The 25,244-nt window shown below is 53.3% G+C and overlaps 1 protein-coding gene across 4 annotated transcripts; it reads right to left on the bottom strand.

The window, feature by feature from the left end:
• Positions 1–3,339: 3,339 nt before the first annotated feature.
• CAPN11 (calpain 11) lies at positions 3,340–21,182 on the bottom strand. 4 transcript variants are annotated; one of them, XM_049652775.1, is made up of 22 exons: positions 21,120–21,182; positions 14,933–15,186; positions 14,485–14,554; positions 12,543–12,661; positions 11,602–11,735; positions 11,249–11,417; positions 9,917–10,000; positions 9,726–9,811; positions 9,412–9,486; positions 9,095–9,255; positions 8,784–8,953; positions 7,108–7,119; positions 6,560–6,771; positions 5,997–6,036; positions 5,830–5,898; positions 5,690–5,747; positions 5,486–5,550; positions 5,140–5,208; positions 4,604–4,682; positions 4,465–4,507; positions 3,862–3,920; positions 3,340–3,771 (listed from the first exon to the last, which is right to left on the bottom strand). In XM_049652775.1, exons 1-22 carry the CDS (start codon positions 21,148–21,150, stop codon positions 3,500–3,502), a joined length of 2,331 nt encoding a protein of 776 aa, XP_049508732.1. In that variant the 5' UTR covers positions 21,151–21,182; the 3' UTR covers positions 3,340–3,499. The 4 variants fall into 4 exon arrangements, with proteins under 4 accessions (XP_049508732.1, XP_049508733.1, XP_049508734.1 ...); XM_049652778.1 differs by having other exon boundaries at positions 3,657–3,771; positions 4,391–4,507; XM_049652776.1 differs by lacking the exon at positions 7,108–7,119.
• Positions 21,183–25,244: the final 4,062 nt, after the last annotated feature.

Below are 25,244 nucleotides of genomic sequence, written 5' to 3'. Positions count from 1 at the left end.
TTCTCTCTAAAATAAAAAATTTAAAAGAAAGAAAGAAAGAAGGAAAGAAAGAGAGAGAAGGAAAGAAAGAAAGAAAGAAAGAAGGAGAGAGAAGGAAAGAAAGAAATGAAAGAAAGGAAAAGGAAGAAAAGGAAGAAAGAAAAGAAAGAAAGGAATAAAGAAAAGACCTATCAGGAGGGATTCACAACTCAGGGTTTGCTTCCTTTAGCAGAGCCATACTTACCTGGTTAGGAGGAAATATAGATAAGAATATGATCAGAAACCTCTCCTTAACTCTTAAAGATATTGTAGAATCTGTCACTCAGACAATAGCTGGCCAAGAAAGATCCTTAAACTCTGCAGTAAAGCTGTCCTCGATAACAGGATAGCCCTGATTATCTTTTAGCTGAGCAAGGAGGTGTCTGTGCTGTGGCCAATGCCATCCGCTGTACCTGGATTAACACTTCTGGGGAGGCTGAAACTCAGTTGCACGAACTCGCTGCCCTAGCCACAGGGCTTAAAACAGTGACTCCTTCAGCAGAGTCTTACTTTGACTTATTTGGGTCTTGGAGACCATGGCTCTGAAGTGCGCGGCAGACACTGGGGATTATCCTGTTTGTGCTCATCACGATAATCTCCGTGGTGCCTTGTACTCTCTCAAAAGCTTTAAATGCGTGTTCACAGCTGTACTTCACCAAGTGCACGATCTCCCGAAGACTGGACTGTCAGAAAAAGAGCAAAGAGGATGAACTGACTTAAAAATGGTGAACCTTGGGGCTCCTGGTAGGCGTGATATCCATGCCATGGAACATGCAACTGTTGATGTCAGGGTTGTGAGTTTGAACCCCACGCTGGGTATCGAGATTACTTTATTTATTTAAAAAAATTTTTTTTCAATGTTTGTTTATTTTTGAGAGACAGAGAGAGAGCGCGAGTAGGGAAGGGGCAGAGAGAGAGGGAGACACAGAATCCAAAGCAGGCTCCAGGCTCTGAGCTGTCAGCACAGAGCCCGACGTGGGGCACGAACCCCCCAACCATGAGATCATGACCTGGGCCGAAGTCGGATGTCCAACCGACTGAGCCACCTAGGTGCCCCTAGAGATGACTTTAAAAAAAAAACCCATGAACCTGAAGTTGTAACTTGTGACTACCTTAGTCACGGAATGTCTTAAATTTCGATCACGTCTCTCAGTTAAGCTTAGAATCGAATCAAAAAGGAGAAATGTCTAAAAAGAAGGGCACTGGGGTGGCTCAGTAGGTCGAGGATCTGACTCTTGATTTCAGCTCGGGTTATGATCCCGGGGTCGTGGGATGGAGCCCCAAGCTGGGCTCCACGCTCAGCATGGAACCTGCTTAAGATTCTCTGTCAGTCAATCCCTCTCTCTCTCTCTCTCTCTCTCTCTCTCTCTCCCTCTGCCCTTCTCTGCTTGTGCACTCTTTCCCTTTCTTAAAAAAAAAAAAAAAAGAAAAAAGAAAGAAAGAAAGAAAAGAAAAAAAAAAAAGAAATTGCTAAAAAAAAAAGAAAATCCCCAGGCCCCACATGGATCATGGAGTCACTTATGTCAAGGCCCCATACCAGGAAACCAAGACTTCATACCTAACCTAACTGTAGTTTTAACCCTCCTAGGGATGTGAGCCTTAACCAGTCAATCTGGGATTACCTGCAGCACTAGAACATTTACGGATAGACTCCTTCTGTTCCCCCTTAGGGAGGTGACCTTACCTAAAACAATACACTCTTTGCTAATAATTTCCTTCCGCTGCCCCACCCCCTGCCCTTACAAACCTGTTTCTACAGCTGGACAGAGCTTTTTTCTGTTCGCTAAGTGGGATGCTGCCCGATTCATGAATTGTTCAGTCAAGCCAATTTGATCTTTTCAGTTACTCAGATAAATTTTTGTTATTTCACATCCCTAACCCACAGGTGAGAAAAAGGGGACTTTCAGAGAAGTAAAATAACTTGCCCCGAAGCCACCCAGACAGAAGTTGGCGGCATCTCGCACCAGGGCAAGGAACAACAGGTGGGGTCAGCGTCTTGCCGGGCTTCCCAGAACCCAGTGGGACTGCCCAGGGCCTCTCTAAAGCTCAAAGGACCTGCTAGTTTTGGGGCTTCCCCGAACGATCCCTGCCCTGCCCCCCAGGAACCTTAGAGAGCAGCTCTGTGGAAAAAAGGAGGCAGAAAGTGGTGTGGAGGAACTACTGGTCTTTAAGAGGTTCTTCAAGAGAGTGTGACTTTCTCTTAGACAAGGCTTGCAGAGGGCAGGAGGAGGAAGAGGGAGGTGGCTGGCGGAAATGATTCCTGGGAAGAGCGGGGGCGGCAGAGGAGGGAGAGGGCGGCTTACTTAGTTTAGTCTTTGAGGCCACAAAGGAGACAGGCGGCAGGGGAGATTGGAAATCCAGCCCCCCACTAAGCATAAGAGGGGTGAGTGGGTGTCGTGCAAATGGAAGGGAGCCACCACGGACCACTGCTGTAGGAAGGAACTTGAAATCAGCCACCAGCCGGGAAGACAGGACGAAAGGGCACACAGACACAAGAAGGATCTAGAGGCATGTAAGGTGGACAGGTCCCTAAGCTAAAGGGATTTGGAAGCTGCCTCTGTCCAAGAGGTTAAAGAGCTCACATGCACAGGCCCGGGTGTCCAGCCCAGAGAGACCAGAGGGGAAGCCAGGGAAAGATCTGGAAGGATGGGCGATGTGCAGCTGAGGGGCTGCTGCAGATGGTCTGGACTTCTCGCTGCAGCAAGAGGCTGGAGACTAGGGGAGAGGGCACCTGGGGCAGAGACTCCGAGGTCAAGAACAGGTCAAGGGTCCCTTGAGCCTTCCTGTGAGGGCAGTGGCTCAGCAGTAGCAAGTGTCTAACAACACAAATGATTTGAATCAGAGCACGTTTCATGCAGGAAGGAGCTCATCTGTTGCCACAATCTTCACCCCTCCCCGCCTCGCACCCAGGAGGGTCACTTCATTTCTATGACCGGCTGGCTCACGTGGATGCCAGATTTTTGGCCTTTGAGACACCTGCAATGCCACCTTTGGAGACCCCAGGTTGGGGGAGGGGACGAGAGAGGAGGCTGGCGTCCCAAGGGCCCCTAACTTTGCCCAATGCCCTGTCCTCAGATGCTGCTCCTTGGTACTACGTCTGTACGGGTCCTCGGGGAGGGACCGTTGTGCCTTTAGCGTCTCTGGTACTGCCCATAAATGTCAACAGCGCCCTCTAGTTTTTGTAACAGTCACACATGCCTCCCTGGAGGTAGGGGTGAGATCACTCTAACTGAGAGCTCCTGGAGCCCCTCTTTGGTGCTGGGGAAGTGACTTCCACCCCTGCCAGAATTTTCTTGGCATAGAAGCACGGAGACACAGAAGCCAGTGGCAATGGCTGTTTATTATAACAATGCCCGCAAGTGAGGGAGAGAGAGGAGGGCCCAAGCTTGGAGAGGTAGGCAGTGGGTACGTGTGAGCAGGAAAGTGTGGAGAGCCTCCACAGCCACTGGGGAAGTGGCACTTAATCTTCAGTAGAATATACTCAGAAAGGGAGAGAGACTGGGGGAAATCCAGCCACCAGAAGCTGGCTGGGGAAAAAGAGAAACACTTCGGGCTGGGGGGGGTGGGCAATGGACGGCCTGGTGCTGGAGTAAGGGGCCCAGGTGCCACTACCTGGAGCCCGCTCCATTGGCAGGGAATGCAGAGCCGAGAGCAGTAAGGAGTGCCCTGTCCCTGAGCCCGGAGCCCCGCAGTGGTGGTGGTGGGAGCCGGGCTCTTGGGGCTCCCCTATCCCCACATGGTTGTCTGCAGCCACTGTGGGGAGGAGAGAAGCAGATCCAAGGCCGGTAGGGAGGGTGGGGCAGGATGGCTGGGGGAGTAGAGGGCAGGGGGAGCCGTGAGTACCTGGTTCAGATTCAAGCGAATATAGCCAGTGTTCTTGGGGTCCATGGATAGAAAGTATGCTGTTTGGGAGAGGAGGCAAGGGAAGGGGTTTGAGAGACGAGTCTGCGGTCTGCAAGACCCAATCCCAAAGAAGCAGGAGGTCAGAAAGGGCATCAGAAGCTGTCCCTTGCTGCCTCCAGGCTAACCCTCAGCCCAGGAAGGAATTAACGATAACAGCTCCAAGCCTCGCCACGAGCCACACACAGAGCGTCGCCACGCGTGAAACTCATATGTTCTGTGGCTCCGTCCTATGAGGGCAATACTGTTACTGCCCACATTTTATAGATGAGAACAGAGGACGGAGGCACAGAGAGATAAAGCGCCTTGCTCAAGGCACACAGCCAACAAGTGGTGGGCCTGGGATTTGAACCCAGATCATCTGTGCCCTAAAGAGGGGTATGGTTTGGGAGCAGGGCTCCTCACGTGGGCGTGTGGGAGGCGGCCAGTGGTCCCCGACCCACGGTGGGGAGTGGGCAGATGGCTGACTCACTGAACATGGCCTTGAGCCTCAGGAAGCAGCTGATGAAGCTGTCAAAATCCACGATCATGTTATCGTTTGCATACCTGGCCACCAGCACCTGCATCACGTTGTTATTCAGCTTGATGCCTGGGAGAGAGAGGAGTGCGGCGGGGGAGTCCAGCCCCCTGGCCACCGCGTCCTCCCTCGCTGCCCCCAGACCCTCTCCCCTGACCCCCTGCTAACCTGCTTTCTCAATTGCCAAGCGCATCTCATAGGAGTTCAAGCTGCCTGAGTTGTCCTCGTCACACTCTCGGAAGATGTCCTGAAGGGATAGACAGAGGGGGTGTGCATAGCACGGTGGTGGAAATAATGAAATACTTCAGTATAGTTAACCTACAAGGACTACCCAAGACCCCAGCGCTGCCTACCCTGGCCCCCGCCCTGAGCGCCCAATATTCCTGTCATCTAGTGACTGTAGGGGGCCTCTGGCAAGGGGAGGGGGCTAAGACCAGAGTAGGGGTCTGAAAGACCCACTCCCAACTGAGCCCTCTGCACCAGTCCTTTAAACTGATGATGCCTGGACTATACTGGTTGTTAATCTGACTAGCTAATGCACCAACACTCCAACAGATCCTGTCCTCTGTGTGTGTGTGTGTGTGTGTGTGTGTGTGTGTGTCTAGTCAGGGGCTCCAGGTTCTAGCATCGTCCTTACTAATCCCCATCACTCTTGAGGACCTCCCTTTCTCCCCGCCATAAACTGCTCCTTCAGTGTTTTTTACCGTCCATTTCTTGATTTTTTTCCACAGGATCTGGAACTCCAGAAGCCCCAGCTTGCCAGAGCCATCTTTCTGGGGAGGGGGTGGTAGTCAAGGATGCCAGAAGAGGGAGTGAAGAGGGCATCTTGGGGCCAGGGAAGCAGAGGGGCTCGCTGAGTGGGAGACATGAGACCCGGGGATCTTGTGTGGTCCCTATGGTAACAGCCAGAAAAACTGGCATCTTTTGCTACCTCAGAGCCTAATCCCCGGCAGGAAGGAGGGCATGTCTGGCCAGAGAGAGCGATGGTCACCTGGGGGCCAGGCTTGGGGGTAGGGGTGAGGGGTGGGAGAGCACTGGACAAGAAGATACATCCATGAGGTTGACCATACAGCGGCACACATCCAGGCCGAAGCCCTGGGTCCTGAAGTTTCTGACTGTGAGGGAGAAAAGGGGCAGGAAGAGAGAAGGAGTGAGTGGGGCATCGCAGGGGATGCAGGGAGCGGCCCAGGGTGGGTGCAAGCTGCGGGAGAAGGGTTGTGAGTGGCAGGATGGGGGGGGGGGTGGAAGACTCACGTTTGGTGACCACCTTGTTGAGCAGCTTCTGTAGCTCATACATGCCTATCTCCTTGTCCTAAGAAGGGCGACCATAAATCCCAGCTCTGGCACGTTCCCCCCATCCACCTGCTTTGGGTGCCCAGCCCTCGGCCTCGCACCTCTCCTCCTGCCACTATCCCAAACAAATGTATGAAGTCCTGGTCTACATCATTCTCACAGAACTTCTCCTGGAGGGAAAGGAGTGGGAAAGGGACCCAGTCAAGAAAGTTCCTTCACACTCCTCAGATGCTTCCTCCGGTCCCTTGACCCCACAGCCTCCCCTCACCTCCTGGAGTAGCTCAGCACAGTTGGCTTCATCCAGTTCCCTGCACAAAAGTGAAGGAAGGTTCGTGGTTATGCGGGATCAGGGAGACCGGGAATTTAGTGGGGTGCTTGTGGGGAGATCGTGTCGTGTATCTGAAGCAGCGTGCAACAGGTTCCATGGGATCTGGGTTCTGATTCTGGCTTGCTACTGAGACTCCCCTTCCGTGTGCCTCAGTTTCCCTGATTTATTTATTTTTTTTTTAACGTTTATTTTATTTTTGAGACAGAGAGAGACAAGAGCATGAATGGGGGAGGGGCAGAGAGAGAGGGAGACACAGAATCGGAAACAGGCTCCGGGCTCTGAGCCATCAGCCCAGAGCCCGACGCGGGGCTCGAACTCAAGACCGTGAGATCGTGACCTGAGCTGAAGTCGGACGCTTAACCGACTGAGCCGCCCAGGCGCCCCCAGTTTCCCTGATTTAAACTAGGGACAGAGTTGGGGAGGACCAGATGACGGCCCCCTGAGCTTGACATCCTACAGCTCTTGGGCAGGTGGTCTTGGAGCGGTGAGGTAGGGCTCCTCACCAGGACTCGCTGTGCTTTTCTGTGAAGACCCGTAGCAGGAAGTCGGCATCTCTGTGTGGCTCAAAGGTGGAGGGAATGATGACATATTCCCCCGGAGGCAGCCGGAGATGACTGCTCACCTCCCGCGAGTTAGTAAAGATCTCTGAGAAGCCATGGTCCTGATACTTTATGAAGAAGTCCTTCTTCAAGCGAGTATCCTGGATGTTCTGAAACTATATGTGCCTTGGAGGTGGGTACAGGGCTGGCATGTGAGTATAGGCAGAGAGAGGGACCCCAAAAGTGAAGCTTACTGGGGCAAGTCTCCGGGGGAGGCATTACCACAAACTGACCAGTCCTGGATACCACCCAGCTGGCAGGTAACCAAAGTATCTCCTGCCCGACTCCCTAATCCTTGATCTCCTGCCCTGACTCCCATCCGGGGCCCCAATGCAGTAGAATCCTAACCCAGTAGCCCTGAGAGCCCTTGGCTGAATTTTACCCCTTGCCCATCCACATGCAGCCAGAGGTGGGGCAGTGCCTGCCCAGAATCAAGCCCATGTCTTCTGTACCTCCTTTGGGACCTAGGAAGAGAAGAGAGAGGAAGGCCAAACTCCCAGGATGGTGAAAGGGCTCAGGCCTGTAGAAGTCAGGCAGTGTGTGTGTGTGTGTGTGCACGCGTGCACATGTGTGTGTGTTGGGGGTGTTACAGCGGGGTGGTGGTGGTGGGGCATGGGTTCTGACAGCCAAAAGTCCTAACGTTAACATTAATAATCCCTCAGTTTTGGACAACAAAGCATAGTTTACACAAAGTTTTGCCAGGGGGAGGTTTTTACCCCTGCAGGTTAAGGATAGGAAACCGAATCCCAAGAGGTGAGGTAACGTGCCCAATTTCACACTGCTAAAAAGTGAAAGAGCTAGGATGAAAGTCGAGGAGAGCGTTTTCCAGAACACGAGCGTTTTCCATGGAACACTCGTATCCTGCAGGTAGTTAACAGGTGATTATTGAAACTGACCATTGGACACAAATATGTTTGTAAAAAGGTGAGTTAAACCAAGATAAGTAGGTTGTAAGGGATCCTGGGTAGCTCAGTCAGTTGAACGTCCGGCTCCTGATTTTGGCTGAGGTCACAATCTCACGGTTCATGAGTTTGAGCCCCACATTGGGCTCTGTGCTGGCAGCACGGGGCTTGCTTGGGATTCTCTATCTCCTGTCTCTCTCTCTCTCTCTGTCCCTCCCCTGCTGTCTCTCTCTCTCTGTCTCAAAAATAAATAAAATAAACAAAAAAGATTAAGTGGGTTGTTGCCCCGTAGGGATGATGAAAACCCATAGCTGATGCCCTGTAGAGCCCCAGGTGGGAGGTAAAGTATATACCTTTCCTGAAGGACCACAGCTAACCTTGGAAATATATATATTTTTTAAATGTCTTGAGTGTTTCTTTATTCTTTAGAGAGAGAGAGAGAGAGTGAACGGGGAAGGGGCAGAGAGAGAAGGAGACACAGAATCTGAAGCAGGCTCCAGGCTCCGAGCCATCAGCACAGAGCCCGATGCAGGGCTCAAACTCATGAACTACAAGATCATGACCTGAGCTCAATTCAGACGCTTAACCGACCAAGCCACCAGGCACCCCTAATCTTGGAAATATCTTCAGGCATGTCTGGTGTCTGTTAACCTGGTGGGCTCCCAGCCTAGGAGGAGGGCAAGGCTTCTGTCTCTCTCTCTTTTTTTTTTAAAGATGAAGTATCTTATAATTTTTAAAATGTTTTTATTTATTTTTGAGACAGAGAGAGACAGAGCATAAGCAGGAGAGGGACACACAGAATCCAAAGGAGGCTCCAGGCTCTGAGCTGTCAGCACAGAGCCCAATGCGGGGCTCGAACTCGTGAACTGTGAGATCATGACCTGAGCCGAAGTCGGACGCCCAACCGACTGAGCCACCCAGGCGCCCCTTGGGATACCTCTTGGCTGCTGGAGTCAACGCTCTGGGTGGTGTGTCTGGGCGGGTGTGTGTGTGTGGGGGACACCTGGGGACAATGTGAAGTCTCAGAACATCTGGGAATCAGGACATAATCTGCTTCTGAGCCTTGGGGGTGTGAGCTCGGGTAAGTAACCTCACCTCCCTGGCGCTCTGTCTCCTTCCTCTTCTTGGAAGGCGTTACTATTCATTAAGGCCTCTGGCAGGGTCTTGAAGGGGGTGAGGCCAGGAGAGGGAGCAAGAGTGGCTGGGGGAGGTGTTGGGGCACCCACCGAGTAGATGACAAATCCAATGGTCTGCAGCTGGGCTCCGTGGGGCCGTGCCCGTCGCCAGTTCTTCTGCATCAGGGCCACCAGGCAGGTGCAGACAACTTCGTCGTCCTCTGGGTCATCGTCCCCCTCCGGGAGAGAGATCCTGAACTGGGGGTTGGTCCAGAATGTGTCTGTGGAAGAAGCAGGTCAGCATGGCTCTGCCCTTCCCAGGATGGACCGGCTTCCCGGCCACACGCCTGCCTCCTCGGCAGGGCCTCGTGGGATCTGCCGGTCCCCTGACCCCTTCGCGGACCCCGAATCCCCTCACCCACCGGGGTGGTTCCTGCAGCCCCCCGCAGTGCTGCCCCGCCGCCAGCTGCCCTCGCAGAAGGTGGTGTGCCAACAGCCCCCGTTGTCCCAGGAGAGCGTGTCAGGCGTCAGGTTGCAGATCTCCAGGAGCGTGAAGTTGTCCAGGAAGTCTTGGTAGGACATCCTGTGGTGGAGGGCGCAACGGCTAGAGCCTGTGGCACCGTCACACCCGGAGGCTCCCCCTCAGAGCCTCCCCATCAAAGGCAAGGGTGGGAGGGCGGCAGAGGAGAAGAAGGGACGGGCATGGGGGCAGAAGGAAGCCCACCCAAGCTGCACTGACCAGAACTCCCCATCCTCCCTCTTCTGAAGCAGCTGTTTCTGGGTTTCTGGGGCCACTTTGTCCCACTCGCTGGCACTGGATCAGAGACAGGAGGTGGAAGGAGAAAGGCAGGGCTCAGAAGGTATTTTGTTCCTCCCCAAGGGATTCCCTCCCCGCTGAACTCCTGCCGCTGGGGGTCCTGAGTTAGAGGGAAAGACACTAGGGGGGAGAGGCTGGTCCTGGGACGCCAGAGGGTCCATCTGTGACACTGCCTGGCTCGTGGGCCGGCCTTGCGCTCTGCCCCTCACCTGACAGTGCTGCTCAGGGGCACCTACTTGTCACTCCAGGCTCCATTCCACTCGATCCGGCCCCAGGGATTCCGGACCCGAATCAGGGTTTCCGTCCTGCCTCTGTAGAAGACCTGGCAGAAAGGGTGTGGTGGCAGGGGTGTGGCTAAAGGTCCGGGGCAGGAGGGACTGTCCTCCTTGTTCTGTGTCTCCAGGTAGGGTGCCCTTGGCAGACTCACATCATGGAGGCCGGTCACGGAGTAGGCGTGCCCTTTCACTAGCATCCTCTGGGTCATGGCCTCCAACTCACTGTCACTGGTGACCTACAGAAAAGAGAGGAAAGAAAGGAATTCAGGATCCGGTCAGATGCACCAGGGCACCCGAAGAGATGTGAGCACTCTTGGGGTCCAGGGTTTTTTTTTTTTAAGTTTATTTATTTTGAGAGAGAGAGACAGAGAGAGAGAGAGGCAGGCAGAGGGAAGGAGAGAGAGAATCCCAAGCAGACTCCGTGCTGTCAGTGCAAAGCCGGACTCAAAACTCCATCCCATGAACCGTGAGATCACGACCTGAGCCAAAATCCAGAGACAGACGCTTAACCGACTGAGCCACCTAGGTGCCCCCTGGAGGGCGCAGCCGGTTAAGCGTCCAACTTCGGCTCAGGTCACGATCTCGCGGTTCCTGAGTGCGAGCCCCGCATCGGGCTCTGTGCTGACAGCTCAGAGCCTGGAGCCTGCTTCCGATTCTGTGTCTCCCTCTCTCTGCCCCTCCCTTGCTTGCACTCTGTTTCTGTCTCTTTCTGTCTCTCAAATATAAATAAACATTTAAAAAATCTGTCATTTCAAGCCTGTCATGTGAATGGATTCGCACAGTATGGAACTCTCTTGGTTTTCCTCACGCAGCATAATTCCCTTGGGATTCAGCCAAGTAGTTGCATGTATTGGTAGTTCATTTCCTCTTATTGCCGAGTTATATCCCATGGCCTATGTGCACCGCAGTTTAACTATTCACTCCGTGAAGGACGTGAAGGACGTCTAGACTGTTCCCACTTTCTGGCTACTATGAACAAAGCCTCTATGAACATTTGTGTGCCGGCTTTCATGTGCTTGTAAGTCTTCGTTTCTCGGGGTTACATGCCCAGAGTGCAAAGGCAGGGTCGTACGGTTCCACCTTGGGCTCATTTATTTCTTTGAATAAATATTTGCTGGGTGTCTCTTGCATATGCCAGGCAGCGTCCTAAGTCCCAGGATCCGGCAGTAAATGAGACAGGTCACTGCCCCCATGGAATACGAAACTGTCAGGAGAAGATAGACTGGGAACAACTATATTGATAAGTAAGACCATTTCAGATCACAATACATGCTGGGGAGAGAATAAAAACAAAGTAGAAAGCAAAGGGAGGTAGAAGCAGCTGATTTAGAGTGGGAGGTAGGGAAGAGAGGCCTGAGGAAGGGCATTTGAACTGAAATGTGAATGAGAAGGGGCTAGTCGCGCAGCTACCTGGGGGAAAGAACCATCTGGGTGAAGGCAACCGCAGGTACAAAGGCCCTGAGGCAGGACCCAGTATGGCTTACTTCGATGCAGCAGCCCATGAGGGAGGATCGCTCTATGGCCTTCCTAAGAATCCTCAGCAGGTTCCGAGGGGGCTTCTGGAGTTGGAGGCTATAGGTCACGCCCCCTGTGAAGTCTTCAAAGCCCTCTACTGTGTTGCCCCCCGACAGTGCTTCATAGGACCCATTCAGCCTGCGGGCACAGAGAGGGCACTTTTATGCTCTGGGTTAGAGATGCCAGCTTGGACACGAGAGGGTGTGGTGAGGGCAGGAAGGGATGCCCTGACCTCCATCTGCCTTTTCCCCTGAGTCAGCTGCCCCCATAGCTGCCAGTTGTTGGGCAGGCTTGGAGGCAAGCCCAGGCTTGGGGCACTCACTTGGCATATGCCTTCTCCAGCAGGGCACTCCAGAACTCAGCGCGCTCAGCTGAGTGCACGAACACCAGCTTGCCATTCTTTGTGGGCAGCCGGTCATCCACCACCACGTCCATCCATTGTCCAAACTGCCAAATCTGTGGGCAGCAAGGTGGACCTCAGTGGGGCTTAAGACACGTGTGTGCCCCTGGCCATCCTACAAGCACATGCGTGCCTACTGGCACACACCCTCACACCCACCCCACCCCCGCTGCCGTATATGAGAACTGTGTTACATGAGCACCTCCTGGTGGCCAGGATCAGTGACACGTCAGTGTCAGAGAGCCCACTCCCCAGAAGGGCTGAAAAGTGAGTGAAAAGCTATGAAAAGCCTGAAGGTCACCCCAGCCTCATCTCCAGTTTCTGCCTTGGGCCCCAGAGGGACCCCACCCACATTTTGACCTTGGCTGGGCTTTAGGATTTTAAATTTGGAATTAAAAAAATTCTTGTGATTCTCAGAAATATTTTGCGACACGGGCAATGTGTCCACACGTCGCTAAGTTTAAAGAGCAGATTACCAAAACTATGTGACAGTGACTCCCAATGTCATACACACGCACACACATTCACACACATGTGTGTTTCTACCAACAGGAAGAGACAGAGAGGGAGAGGGAGAGAAGCAGGAGAAGGAGGGCCACCAACAACAGATCATTATTATTATTTTCTTTGAGGGCTTTAAAAAATTAGCTTACGTGATTTCTTTAGTGACCAGATATTTCTCTGATAATTAGACAAAAATCCACTCTAATAAATGTCATTTTTCAAAAAGAAAAAATGTAACTTCAAAGCAAATATAATTAATTCTTCTTCTTCCTCCCTACCCACTTTGTCTCTGTCTCTGCCACACACACACACACACACACACACCACAAAACAACTCTGGCTTTCAAATCATCCTTCACCTGAAAATGGAAAATGCCTGCATAGTTTTTCTTGAAGCTCTGCCCCTTGGGTACCACACGGTACAGCAGTTTGGGGCAGGTGGTGAGGGAGCCAATGGCAGCCAGCAGCCAGCAGTCCCCTGGAAAGACAGGAAGGGGGTTGCCTCTCCTCTACTCCCAGGAACTGACTCCGTGGCCCCCTCCCTTAGCCCTGTCACTAACAAGTGTTCAGGAAGGAATCTAGTAGGGAGAAACAGGGCTGAAAGAACAGGCTTTGGGGGGAGGTGAGCCTCTTTACCTTCTGTATTACAGAAGAGATTCACAAATTAGAGCTGGATGCTTTTGTTTTCAGATTTGGGGAGGAGGTGTTTGGCTTTCGTCTTGCTTCTCACTCTGGGATCTACTTTCTTTGGGAGAGAGCCAGTTTTCTCCCCCCTTCCCGCCCCCCTGAACAAATCCAGTCACCTTCCCCCATGCCCTGCCTCCTTCTACTTCTACGCCATGATTACATTAGTGTAGCAATCAAGACATCTCTCCCTGGTATCAGTCACATAACACCAGACACCCAAGGGGCTTAGGCTGTAGCCCAGCTAGGTCCCCAGGGCTAGGCATTGATGGGGCACAGGGGCAGTAACTCTGGTTTGAGGTCACCCATCGAGTACTCTCTCGGTATCTCAGATGTCCTGGGGTGGCCGTGGGGCAGGGTGGTAGCCTGAGTGAGTGTCCTGGGCCAGGCTGAGGCTGAGGGTCTCTCGGAAAGCTACTGCGATTACCAATGGCTTCCTAGTTGCCTGAGGTACCCTTAGTGGGAGGCAGAGGATGGGAAAAGGAGGGTTAAGGACACTCCAATCTTCCATTGCCAAAAGGACACCTAAATAGAGAGAAGCCAGGTCACTTCCTGTGGCCCAGTAAGCCACGGTGACAGACACGGGGCCTGAGGTCTCCTTGGTTTCTGCCCTGCCTACAACTGGCCCTTTTCTCTGCCACAAATACGACAGAACTCAGCCCCAGAGGAAGCCCATGCTGGTCTTATCCCTGAAAATGCGATGAGGGGTTTGGAGGAATCCTTCCCTAAGGAGGAAGATATCCCTTGGGGTTGTCATGGGAGCCCATGGGAGAGGGGGCTGAAGAGCCTAGTGCTCCTTTACTTAATATGTCAGACTAAGGAAGTTCTGGAACCGGCACTGGCTTAAAAATATGTCCACAAGCTCTTTGACAATCCTCTCAGGAGGTGGAGTCTAATTCCCTTCCCTTGAGTGTGGGCCAGATTTTGTGCTTGCTTCTAACAAATGGAATGTGGTGGAGGTGACCGCATGTGTTCTCCTGAGACTAGGTGGTAAAAGGCATGATGGCTTCCTCTTTGTCCTCTCCCTCATATCATTCCGTCTGGGGAAATCCGTTACCGTGTTGTGTGGACACTCAAGCGGCCCTATGGAGAAGCCTACATGGAAGGGAACTGAGGCCTCCTGGCCCGTGAGTGCGCCATCTTGGAAGTGGATCCTTCAGCTCGCGTGGAACCTTCAGGTGAGCACAGCTCTGCCTAACATCTTGACTGCAGCCTCATGAGAGACTCTGAGCCAGACCCACCCACCTATGCTTCTTCCAAATCACTAACCCACAAACACGGGGATGATAGGTATTTGTCGTTGCCCGGGGCAGTTTATTGTGTAGCAATGGGTCACTAGTATACCACCCAGCTTATTCCCAGACCCAGCTAGCAGCGGGAGGGGCTGGGATCAGACCGGGGCGGGGGGGGGGGGGGGGGGGGGTAACAGGAAGAACATACTTGACAGTCTCATTATCCTCTTCACAGAAACAGAGGGGCAGGGAAGCAGGAGAGGTTGTCTGAATCTAGGAGTCCCAGCTTCCCATCCTCAAAAGACACTCTGGCACTCCCCCTACCTCAGCCTTCTTCCCCGATTCACCCCCTCCCCCCCAACCGGCTTTTTTGCTCCTCACTCACCAAGTACACCCTGGCAGATGTCTGTTGGACTGATCCCATTCATAATGAAATGAGGATTGCTTGTGATTTCCTGCAGTAAAGGAATAAAGGTCTTAGAGGGTGCAGGACATGCCCCGCCCCCCTCCCCGGAACCTCCATCTCGCCATTCCCGGGGCATGATGCCCACCTCCAAGTTCTAGGGGAAAACAGGGTGCAGGAGGGCACAAGACCAGTTTGACGTAGTTGTCGGATGTGATAGCAAAGGTCAGTGAGTGACTTTCCCAGGGGTTATCTGAGAGGTTTTGCTTAAGCATGTCCAGAACTGTCTCCAGCCCTGATGGAGGTGGAGACTAGTTCCAGGGCCAGGATTAGGGAGGTTGGGAGATTGGAAATGTCAAAGTGACTGGGACATTGTTACAAACAGCCCTCCACCCCGAAGATGAGTCATGCCTTCCCTCCCAGTACCCACACTGGGCCTCTGCCAGGAGATGTTCTGCACGCTTTTGGAGTTGGGACCCAGCTCCTTGAAGCCCAGGGACCTGGGTTCGGCAGGGAAAAAGGAGTCCTCGAACAGCTCCCCCTTCCTCAGACAGGTTGCTTGCAGGTCCTCAAAGCTCTGGTTATGGAAGTTCTGGGCGTTGTGGTGTTGGCCCATGCCCTTGGCTTTGAGTCGGCAGTGGGTGATGTGAGCCGCCATTCCCTGATTGGTGAAAACCGCCTCCGCTTAATAATGAAAAGACAAACAACCCAATTAAAAAATGGACAAGGGATCTGGACAGATTTCTTTTTGAAGATATGACCAACACTCATGTGAAAAATTGCTCAACACCACTGGTCGTCAATGACAAATGCAAATCAAGGCCACAGTGATACACCCCTTCGCACCAGCTAGGATGGCTATAATAAAGAAGACTGATAATAACAAGTGTCGGCAAAGATGTGGAGAAGTTGGAACCTTCGTACTTTGCTGGTGGAAATATGAAAGGGTGCTGCCACTTTGGAAAATGGCCTGGCTCTCCCTCTAACAGTTAAACATAGAGTTATTACCATATGGCCCAGCAGTTCCACCTCTAGGCATTTACCTGAGAGAAAGGAAGATATATGTCCGTACAAAAACTTGGACACAAATGTTCATTGCATTATTCCCAATAGCCAAAAAGTGGGAGGAGACCCCAAATGTCCAGCAGCTGATCAATGGGCACAAAAAACGAGAAAAAGACATCCAACGGAATATCATTCGTACAAGGATATCATTCAAAAAGAAATGAAGTACTCATCCATGCTGTCATGGATGTAGGTGAAAAAAGGCAGTCAGATTTATATAAAATGCCCCAAATAGGCCAATCTACATAGAGATAGAGAGTAGTAGAAGGATGTGGTCTGAGTCAAACAAATCCCCGTTGGTGCCAGGGCATGGGAGGAATGCATAGTGAGGAAAAGAAGGGGCAGCTACAGGGAAGGGCAGGAGGGTTCTGGGGTGTCTAGAGGTAAGACCCAGATTGAGCACACAGGGGGCTGAGTTCCACAGAGGCAAGAGCAGGGGGTCTTAGCTATTCGTCCTCCCTTGTTGACAGACAAGGAGAAGAATTACAATTGCAGAGCTAACAGTGCCGAGTGCCTGCTCTGTGCCAGGCACACCAGCCCTGAGAAAGATCCATGCAATACCCTTAATTACTGGAAGAGGAAGCAGGGACCTGGAGGTCAAGGAATTTGCCCAAGGTCACAGGGTGAGGGCTGGGCATGGGTCTAAGTCTGACTGCAGATCCCAAACGAGGCCCGTGACCTTTTCCTTTTTTTTTTTTTAAATAAAAAATCTTTTTTTAACGTTTATATATTTTTGAGAGAGAGAGACAGAGCCCAAGTAGGAGAGGGGCAGAGAGAGACAGAGGCACAGAATCCAAAGCAGGCTCCAAGCTCTGAGCTGAGCTTGAATCCATGAGCTGTGAGATCACGACCTGAACCAAAGTCAGATGCTTAACCGACTAAGCCACCCAGGCGCCCTGACCCATGACCGTGACCTTTTCCTGATGCTACCTCCTAGAGGGAGGCCCCTCTCCTCAGCGGGGAGTCCCGTGGAACTAGCACCATCTTCCCATCTTCACCAACTAAGGGGATCACGGGCCACTTGTGGCTAAATTTATCTGAGGCCTCTTTACTCTTCACGCTACCCCAACCAAGCCAACCCATTCCCCTGTCCCACATCAGCGTCTCCTTGGGACTTCTCTAGGTCCGGTAACGCTCCTGTTGTCTCCCCCTGGAGCCTGACAAACCCAAGCCAGGCTGCCACCTAGAGGCCCAGAGCCTTCCTGCACAGGCAGCCCCTGTTCCTCAGCTGTACCAGATGGTTCTTGCCTCTGTGCCTCCGCCCGGGGTCATTCCTGATCCCACGCACACACCTGGTGCACTGGGGACAGTCCTGCTCAGTCTTCCAGTCCCTGCTCAATGCCATCTCCTTGGGGAAGCCCTCCCCTAACGTGCCCAGAGTGTGGGGCCGCCGTCACGTCTAACGCTTTCCTTTGTTGTGACACCCATCACTGCCTGCCTGCTGAGTTGACTTGTCTGTGAGCTCTCAAGGGTGGACATGGGGGCTCCTCTGTCCACTATTAGGTTCCATCTGTCTCTTTGGGCGCCTGCATGGCTCAGGCAGGTAAGCATCCGACTCTTGACATCGTCTCAGGTGATGATCTCGCGGTTCATGGGTTCAAGCCCCATGCTGGGCTCTATGCTGGAGCCTACTTGGGATTCTTTCTCTCCCTCTCTCTCTCTCCCCCCCCCCCCCCCGCCCCGTGCACTCACTCTCTCTCCTCTCTCAAACTAAGTGAATAAACTTAAAAAATAAAGTACAATGAACTCCATCTGTCTCATAGAGCACCTGGCCCCAGCAGGGGCTCAGAAATGCTTTCAGTGGATGAATGAATGAATGAATGAATGCCTTGCATTGCACTGTAGTGATTTTTCATCTATGTTTGCAAATCTCTGTTTTCTCTCTCCTGCCCTGACCCCCAGCTCCCTGTCCCTCTTTGGTCCCTGACATACTATACACTTTATTTATTATTTGTCTCCCTCACTAGAATGAAAGCTTAGGAGAGCAGGGGTTTTTGTCGTTTGTTTGCTGCTGCATTGGGCACATAGTAGGTGCTCGATAGATGTTTTGAATGATGTTCCCCAGTGCTTCTAGAGAAGGGAGGAGCATCTTAGTTTCTCCCTGTGAAGGGATAGATGGTCATGTGGCTCATCCCTGGGACCCTCCACTCCATTAGGGAGAATCCCCCCAAAGAGCTGACCCTAGAGCAGATGCCTGGTAAATGGAGGGACCTGCAGACTCCCACCCACCACTGCCACGGGCCATGCCTGGGCTGGGGACAAAAAAGAGCTCACCCCAGCCTAGGGAAGACAGAGCGTTGGTGCAGGCGATGAGCAAAGTCCCTGACCACAGCCTAAAGGCTTCTCTGGGGTCCCCCTTTGGGGTCCCTGGGGCCTGGAGTTTCCTGGCCCCCACTGAGAAAAGTCCATTGGCTGTAAGGATTAGAATGAGTTTGCTGAATAGAGACTTGGGACCCTGTCTTTTGCTTCTTCCACAGAGGCTATGGTTTGTGACGAGAAGATACTAGGAATCTCCCCCAGGTGTAAAAGTAACTAGCACCAGGGCGCCTGGGTGGCTCAGTTGACTGAGCATCCGACTCTTGATATCGGCTTGGGTCTTGATCTCGGGGTCGTGAGTTCAAGCCCCGCACTGGACCCCAGAGCCTACTTAAAAAAAAAAAAGTAACTAGCACTTACAGAGCAGTTATAAAAATAATAGCTAACAGTGTTTGAGGACTCAGTGCGTACCTGGCATGGTTCTAAATGCTTTACCTGCATTACTTCAGGGAATCCTCACAACGCTGTTGGCTGGGTTTATTATTATTATGTCTCCCTGCTACAGGGGGGAGAACCAAGGCCCAGAGAGGTTGAACTCCCTCAAGGCTGGATACCTGGTGGGCAGCAGAGTCAGTGAGGGTCACACCTAGGCAGGCTGGTCCATGCTCCTACCCATCACTCGCGGCTTAGGCTTCCTCCACTTTCCTACAGCCTCTAGGCAGTCTTTGTGAAGTCACCTCCCTTTAGGCAGCTGATTCCTCTTTTGCAGCCCTGGGCTGCCCCATACCAGAGTGGATAGCTGTGTGACCTCGGGCACGCTGCTTTATGTCTCTGAGCCTTGGTTTTCTCATCTCTCTAAAGAGGCCGTCGTATCCTACCTTGCAGGGTGTTTCAGGATTAAATGGTGCAACAGACATGAAAAAGGCTGGCGTTCACGAGGCGCTCAGAAATTGTTGGTTGCCTTCTCGCTGACCCGGCTGTGTAGCTAGTATTTATGGAGTTCCTCCTGGGATCATATAGCACCCCTCCTCCCTCCCAGGACTCAGTGATCATAAGGATGCAGGAACACTTGTACTCTATATGTTGGGATCTTCTGTGAGCCTGTCTGTCTCTGCTGCTCCGTTTGTGGTCCTTGAAGCAAACTGTAGCTCGTCTCAGCCACATTTTCGGAGCATGTATTCTGTGCCGGGCACCGAGGAGTCAGAAGCGAACCCACCCCTGTATGGAGCTCTGAGAGGACCCTCCTCCGACTATCCTCCTTCAGGTTCAGCTTCATGGGCCACGGAGGCAGGGAGAAGGTGCCAGGGAGAGAGGCCACCAGGTCGGGTGGGATAATTGGGAGGTTCTTGGGGAGAGTGACTGCCCCCTTTTCCCTCCTCTAAGCTCACTCCACTCCCCTAAGGTAGGGTGAATAAAGGGGTGTGTTGGGGACGCAGGGGAAGAAGTGGCTAATTTCTTTGCTCAAAGAGCAAGGGAAAGACTTAGAGGGAGGCCTGTGGTGGGGGGACAAATCTTGGGGGGTGAAGAAGGGGTCCAGATGAAGAGGGTCCAAAGAGGCAGGTGGCAGAACATCCCTGAGGGGGACCCTCAAGGGGACACGCCCGTTCCCTGGGGGAGGCCCAGGTCCGCAGAGGTACAGGAATGGTACGAGCCCATCAGCACCTACCTGGGGAAGACAGCATGCTGGTGGCTAGCGTGATGCTTGACAGTTGAAGGTTCTAGGTGGGGAGGGGGAGGGGGAGGGGAACCCCACCCCCACCCAGAACTCTCCAATTGCAGTGGGAGTCCCAGGGCAGTGGCATCCCTGAGGACTGGTTTTGTCTCATCACCTGGCCCTTACCCCGAGTCGTCAGCAGGGCAGGAACGACTAGGCCCATCTGATCTACATCTAACTTAGAGCCTGCCTGGAGGCCTTAGGGCGGTGGTCCTGAACCTGTGAGATAGTGCCCCAGGGATCACTTAGCAATGTCTAGAGACATTTTGGGCTGTCATAACTGGGGACCAGGTGGGTGCTACTGGCATCCAGAGGGGAGAGGCCGGCGATGCTGCTAAGTGTCCCGTAGTGCTCAGGGTGAGAGACCGGGGGTGAGCGAATGGCCCGAGGTCATTCAGACAGTGAGGTGAACCGCTCTGTGCCCTTCCACTACGAGGTTGCCTTAGGTCAACTCTGACTGATGGCAGTGAATGTACTGGGCTCCCCCTGCGGGTCTAGAAGGACCACAGGAGGTGCTGGTGTCCAAGAACACTGGAGAACCCCAGGGGGCAGGCCAAGGCTGTGATCATGCCCTCCGATCATCACCCAGCCTGAGAAGTCACTTCCCACCATTCTGTCGCCAGCTTCACTTCCTGTGTACCAAGTCTCCCGGGTCTGAGCATGTTACTCAGTTGGCTGGCGGGGAGACTTACACAGACACACACTCCACCACAGTCGTCACCAAAAACGTCTCCAGAGCGGGTGACAGACTCGAGCCCTGGCGGGTGGGCTAGGGGCGTGGGCAAGCTGAGACACAGACAGACAGATAAGCCTGGCGGTGGGAAAGACAGGCAGATGGCCAGAGCAACGCAGTAAAACAAGGCATGAAGGGATAGGAAGCTCTCTGGCCCAGGGGTGTCTAGACTTCTCAGGGCACTTTGGAAGAGTGAGGACTGGCTTTGGTCTTCTCCTCGGGCTAGCCCTACGCCTCCAGGGGTCAGGCAGACGGTGAGGGCCGGGGAAGCCAGGATCTAGGGTGCCCTGTATAGCAGAAGCCAGCTGCCCTCCTAGGCTGGGTGAGGTGCAGTGCTGAGCCCTTCTGCCGGCTGGGATTGGCTGCCTTCCACCCTGCAGAACAGCCTAGCTCTGCCCAGCACCCCTCTCCCCAGGGCTGTCTCCCTCAGGCCCTGAGGTCAGGTCCCCAGGCCTGCCTACGGAGTCCTGCTCCTGTAGCCTTCTCACGGTCTGGTCTTTCTGGATCAAGAGGCCAGGTTTTCTGGGATGGGGAGGGGTTCTCTCTGTTCCCTGAGGTTTATTTTTCTAATGGCCTCTGGGGCTTCCCTCATACAAGCCTTTCTCACAGATAGCTGTGACAGTGGGGTGTGAGGTCCCTCTCGGCTCCTCGACTCCAACCTTTCAGTGGAGACAGGAAGAAGGGGTCCTGTGGGTCTGGCCATCAGTGGACCGTCTGGGGAAGAGGCTCATCTGCTCCTAGGGAGCCTCCAGTCCGATGGGAGAGTCACCCTCGAGGGGACATGGCCTCTTCCCTGGTAGGGGGCGGGGAGGCCCTGGTCTGTAGAGGTACAAGCCCATCAGTGCCTACCTGGGGAGTACGGCATGTTGGTGGCTATCATGGTGCTTGACAGTTGAAGGCTCTGGGTGGGGAGGGGGAGGGGAACCCCCACCCCCACCTAGAACTCTCCAATTGCAGTGGGGGCCGCGGGGCAGTGGCACGTTTTAATAGCTGCCTTCCTCTTCTGTCCTCCTTCCCATTGTCCCTCATAGCTGGCATGGTCAGTAACCTAGCTGCTTTCGATCTGCCTGGGCCCTACCTGCCGCCCATAGGGTCATCTTCCTGTGGAGACAGGAGTCCCAGCACCCCTACCCCGGGGGCACCTCCACCATGCTGGCTGTCCTCACCGTACTGTCCAATCAGGACAAGTCTGAGTCCCTCTCCTCCAGCCCAAGCCTTCCAGGAAGGGGGTGGCCCTGACACCCCAACTTGACCTTTGTATCCTGAAAACCTCTTCATTTCTGAAAGGCAACTTCCCACTGACATGGCATTCTCCCTGTGTGTCTTTGGGTCTTCACAAGGCATTCTGTGTCTCCTTCTCATACAGACACCAGTTGCAATGGATTAGGGACCTACCCTATTCTAGCGTGACTTCATCTTAACTGTTTACTTCTGCAATGACCATATTTCCAAATAAGATCACATGCTGAGGTACTGACTGGGGGGATTAGGATTTGAATACATCTTTGGGGGGACGCAATTCAACCCATAACACTCTCCCTGGCATGGTTAGGCCACTGGCCTGGCTGTCATGTCTATCCAGGGGAAAGAGTGAACTCTTTGACATGAGAAACCTTCCCTATAGTATAGTCTTTCCAAGAGCGTATGACCGTTGAGGACAGGGACTGTCCAGTCGTCCCTGTGTCCCCCCGCCCTGCCTGGTGGAGTGCTGACTACAGAGCAGGTGCTCAGGCTGCTGAATGGAATCATAGAGTCCTGTTCTAAGCTGACCTCGGACAAGTCTTCCCCACCCCCCTTTCTGGATCTCTCAACTTCCTCATCTATAAGAACATTAATTACAGTTAATTAAGTTCTTATTATGTGCCAAATGCTGGGCTAAGAACTTGCTGCTTGTTTAATCCTTAAAACAGCTCAAGGACGTTATCATTATCCTCACATTACAGATGAGGAAAGTGAGGGCCAGAGGTGACATAATAAGAAATACACACTTGGTCTCTGCCCCTGGTTCCTGGGACAGGACTCCTGAATCCCCTGGAGTTTTGTGAGTGACAACAGCGTCTTTTGTTCTAATGAGGTCACTCCTGGAGATCTCCTGGATAGCCTCAGGATGGGGGCTGATGGCCAGAAAAACCAAGCCGTGATTAGAAACCTGGAACTTTCAGCCCTACTCCTCATTCTCCAGTGGGGGGAGAGGGGCTGGAGATTGACTTAATCATCAATCAGGCCCAATCTGGAGGAAGCCTCCAGAAACATTCCTAAATATGGGGTTTAGAGAGCTTCTGGGTTGGTGAACACATTTACGTGCTGGGAGGGCGGGGCACCCCAACTCCACAGGGACAGAAGCTCTTATGCTTGGGACCTTTCTGATCTCACCTTAGGTACCTCCTCAACCAGCCACTCACTGGTGTCCTATAATATATCCTTTTACAAGAAACTGATAAATGTGTTTCCCTGAGTTCTGCTGAGCTGTCGTAGTAAATGATAAGATTTTTTAAAAAGCTTCTTTATTTGGGGGGGCGGGGCAGGGAGAGAGAATCCCAAGCAGGCTCCGCCCTGTCAGCCTGGAGCCCTGTGTGGGGCTTGAACTCACATACGGTGAGATCATGACCTGAAGTCGGACACTTAGCCAACTGAGCCACCCAGGCGCCCCTGTCATAGCAAATGATAAAACCTGAGGAAGGGCTATAAATCCTGATATATAGGCAGTCGGGCGGAAGCGCAGGTGACCACCTGGGCGTCTGATGCTAGCTCCAGGTAGACGGTGTCAGAACCGAACAGAATTGTGGGACACCCAGCTGGTGCCTGGATAGTTGGAGAGTCGGTTGATGTGGGAAAAGCCCCCTTCCCTCTTTTGGTGTCAGAGCATTTCGTGTGTGAGGACATCAGGAGCTTTCCTGTTCAAGAGGCACGATACAACTCGCCCAGCGTCACTCAGCTGGTAAGTGGCTGAGCAGGGACTTGAACCTAAATCCTCAGCTCTTGCCCATTATCTTCTGCCGGCCCCAGCTGGAAAGGGAGGGAGGAGAGGCGGACTCTGGGGCTCCCTGTGGCCTCCTTCCGTGACTCCACCGTCGCACCTCGAGGATCCTTTGCGGCACCCAGGGCGAAGCCGGACCCTCAGCCCCGGTTCAGGAAATGCTTGTGAAATGAGCATGTTGTGATTTCCCTCTCTGACCTGGGTTCTGCCTGTGAGGGGGCACCAGAGGCAGGGGCTGGGTGGTTACGGGCATCTTCCTGTATTACAGTCTCCCACCTCGGGGCCGTGCTCGCCCCAGGACCTGTGTTCAGTTTGCTGTTTCGGCATCACCTGGAGTTTCACAACTGGCAACACTTGAACCTGGCTTTGGGCTTCGTGAGGTGGGGTTAGGGGAGAAGACCCTGTAAGGTGGGGTTAGGGGAGACCCCGCCTCGAGGGAAGCCAGGCAGGTGAGGAATTTGGGGGTCTAGGCTGCGGTCTGTCTCAGGCCACACTGCGCAGCTAACGGGGTTTTCCAGGCCAAGTGGTGCTGTGCCTGCCCACCTGTACAGAGAACACGCTTCGGGGGAGCTGAGGGGCCTTCGTGAACCAAGGTGCTTGGTTCAAAACCTCTCTTGGCTACTTAAAGCACCCCCCTAGGGCCCCCTCTCAATCAACACCAGTGGTCCTTCCCCCGTGACCCAAAATACACCTGGTTTCTTCCTTCCTCTGTTTTGTTCGAAAGAACAGATCAGAACCTGTGGGACCTTCACAGGACCCCAGGTGTCCAGCCCCAGAATGCTTCCCTGCTTGCCTACAGCCTCTGCCAGTGAGTCCTTACCTGGACCCCGACCCCTCCCCTTCTGTTCGCTGCCCCTTAACCCAGTTCCCCAGTCTTCCTTCGCCTTCTGGACTTTTCTGTCTGACCTGATGAAGGGTCGCCCCACTGCCCACCACCATTCCCAGCCTCCCAACACATGATGGGAGTGTTTCTGGTTTAATCCAATGACCCTGGGGAAGGCATCTGGTACCACGCTGGCCATTTTGGCCTTAATAGTTGTGGGTTCTTGTCATTCCTCCTCTTTGGGTGTCAACCTTCTTGGCTGAACAGTAAAAAGTTTGAATAGGCAAGATAGTCCTGATCTGGGGCTCTCATATCATCCTAAGATTTTTTTCACCCTTGTCCTAGCACCCCTGCACCCAAAGTCATGTTAACAGGATCAAGGGACATGAGCACCGTGTGCCCCAGGCCCCTCATCTCTGAATTTGGGATAGGGCTTCTCTGAGGACTCAACTCAGACAAGGTGGTCAGAAGGGTGCTGGACCTAGTGAGTGCTCAGATCTGTCTCTGGCCTGCCCGCCGGGCCGTGGGCTTCTACAATCAGCCTTGCTGCTATGTTGCCAGCACCCAGCTCAGGGTCTGGAGCACAGGAGTACTCGAGGGGGTTTCATGGAGGGATCAGGGGCTGCTGTCTGAGGCCTCAGAGGCCTGCTGCGCGTGCTCCCTGCTTGAAATTCACAGCCAGTTTCAGCCCACCTACCGGCCAGCACTCTGCTCCCCAACCCTGGGACTCTGGGGACCCTACCTGGAGGTCCACATTTCACAAGACTGTGCAACTGTCGTACACGTGAGGGCTGAGGCCTGGGCCGAGCTGCCCACGGCGGTCCCCCCAGGGAACACTGGCCTTCCAAGCAGGGAACATCTGTCTGTAGCCTGGGAGTGGGTGGGCCCCACACTGTGTGCCTCCTGCCCCCTGCCAGTGCCTGGGCAATCTTTCACGGGCTTTTTGCTTTGTTTGCTATCCCTGCTGTTGGTCGTTTCTGGTCGACTATCCGTAAGCCTTTGTGGTATCTGCTTTTTCTCTTCCTCTGCCTGGTCCCCTGGGGTCTCTCCTCTTCTCTCCTCTGGGAGTTCCTTGACTCACTTTCTTTTCGGGGTCCTGCTGATGGGTGGTGGGTAATGGATGGGTTGGATGTTCAGGGCCATTGGGGTCACTTGGTCATACTCCTTGGTTTTA

Source organism: Panthera uncia (assembly GCF_023721935.1).
Source record: "Panthera uncia isolate 11264 chromosome B2 unlocalized genomic scaffold, Puncia_PCG_1.0 HiC_scaffold_24, whole genome shotgun sequence".
Lineage (NCBI taxonomy): Eukaryota > Metazoa > Chordata > Mammalia > Carnivora > Felidae > Panthera > Panthera uncia.
Note: the sequence above shows the minus strand (reverse complement) of the source record. Positions and strands in the feature narration are given on the sequence as shown.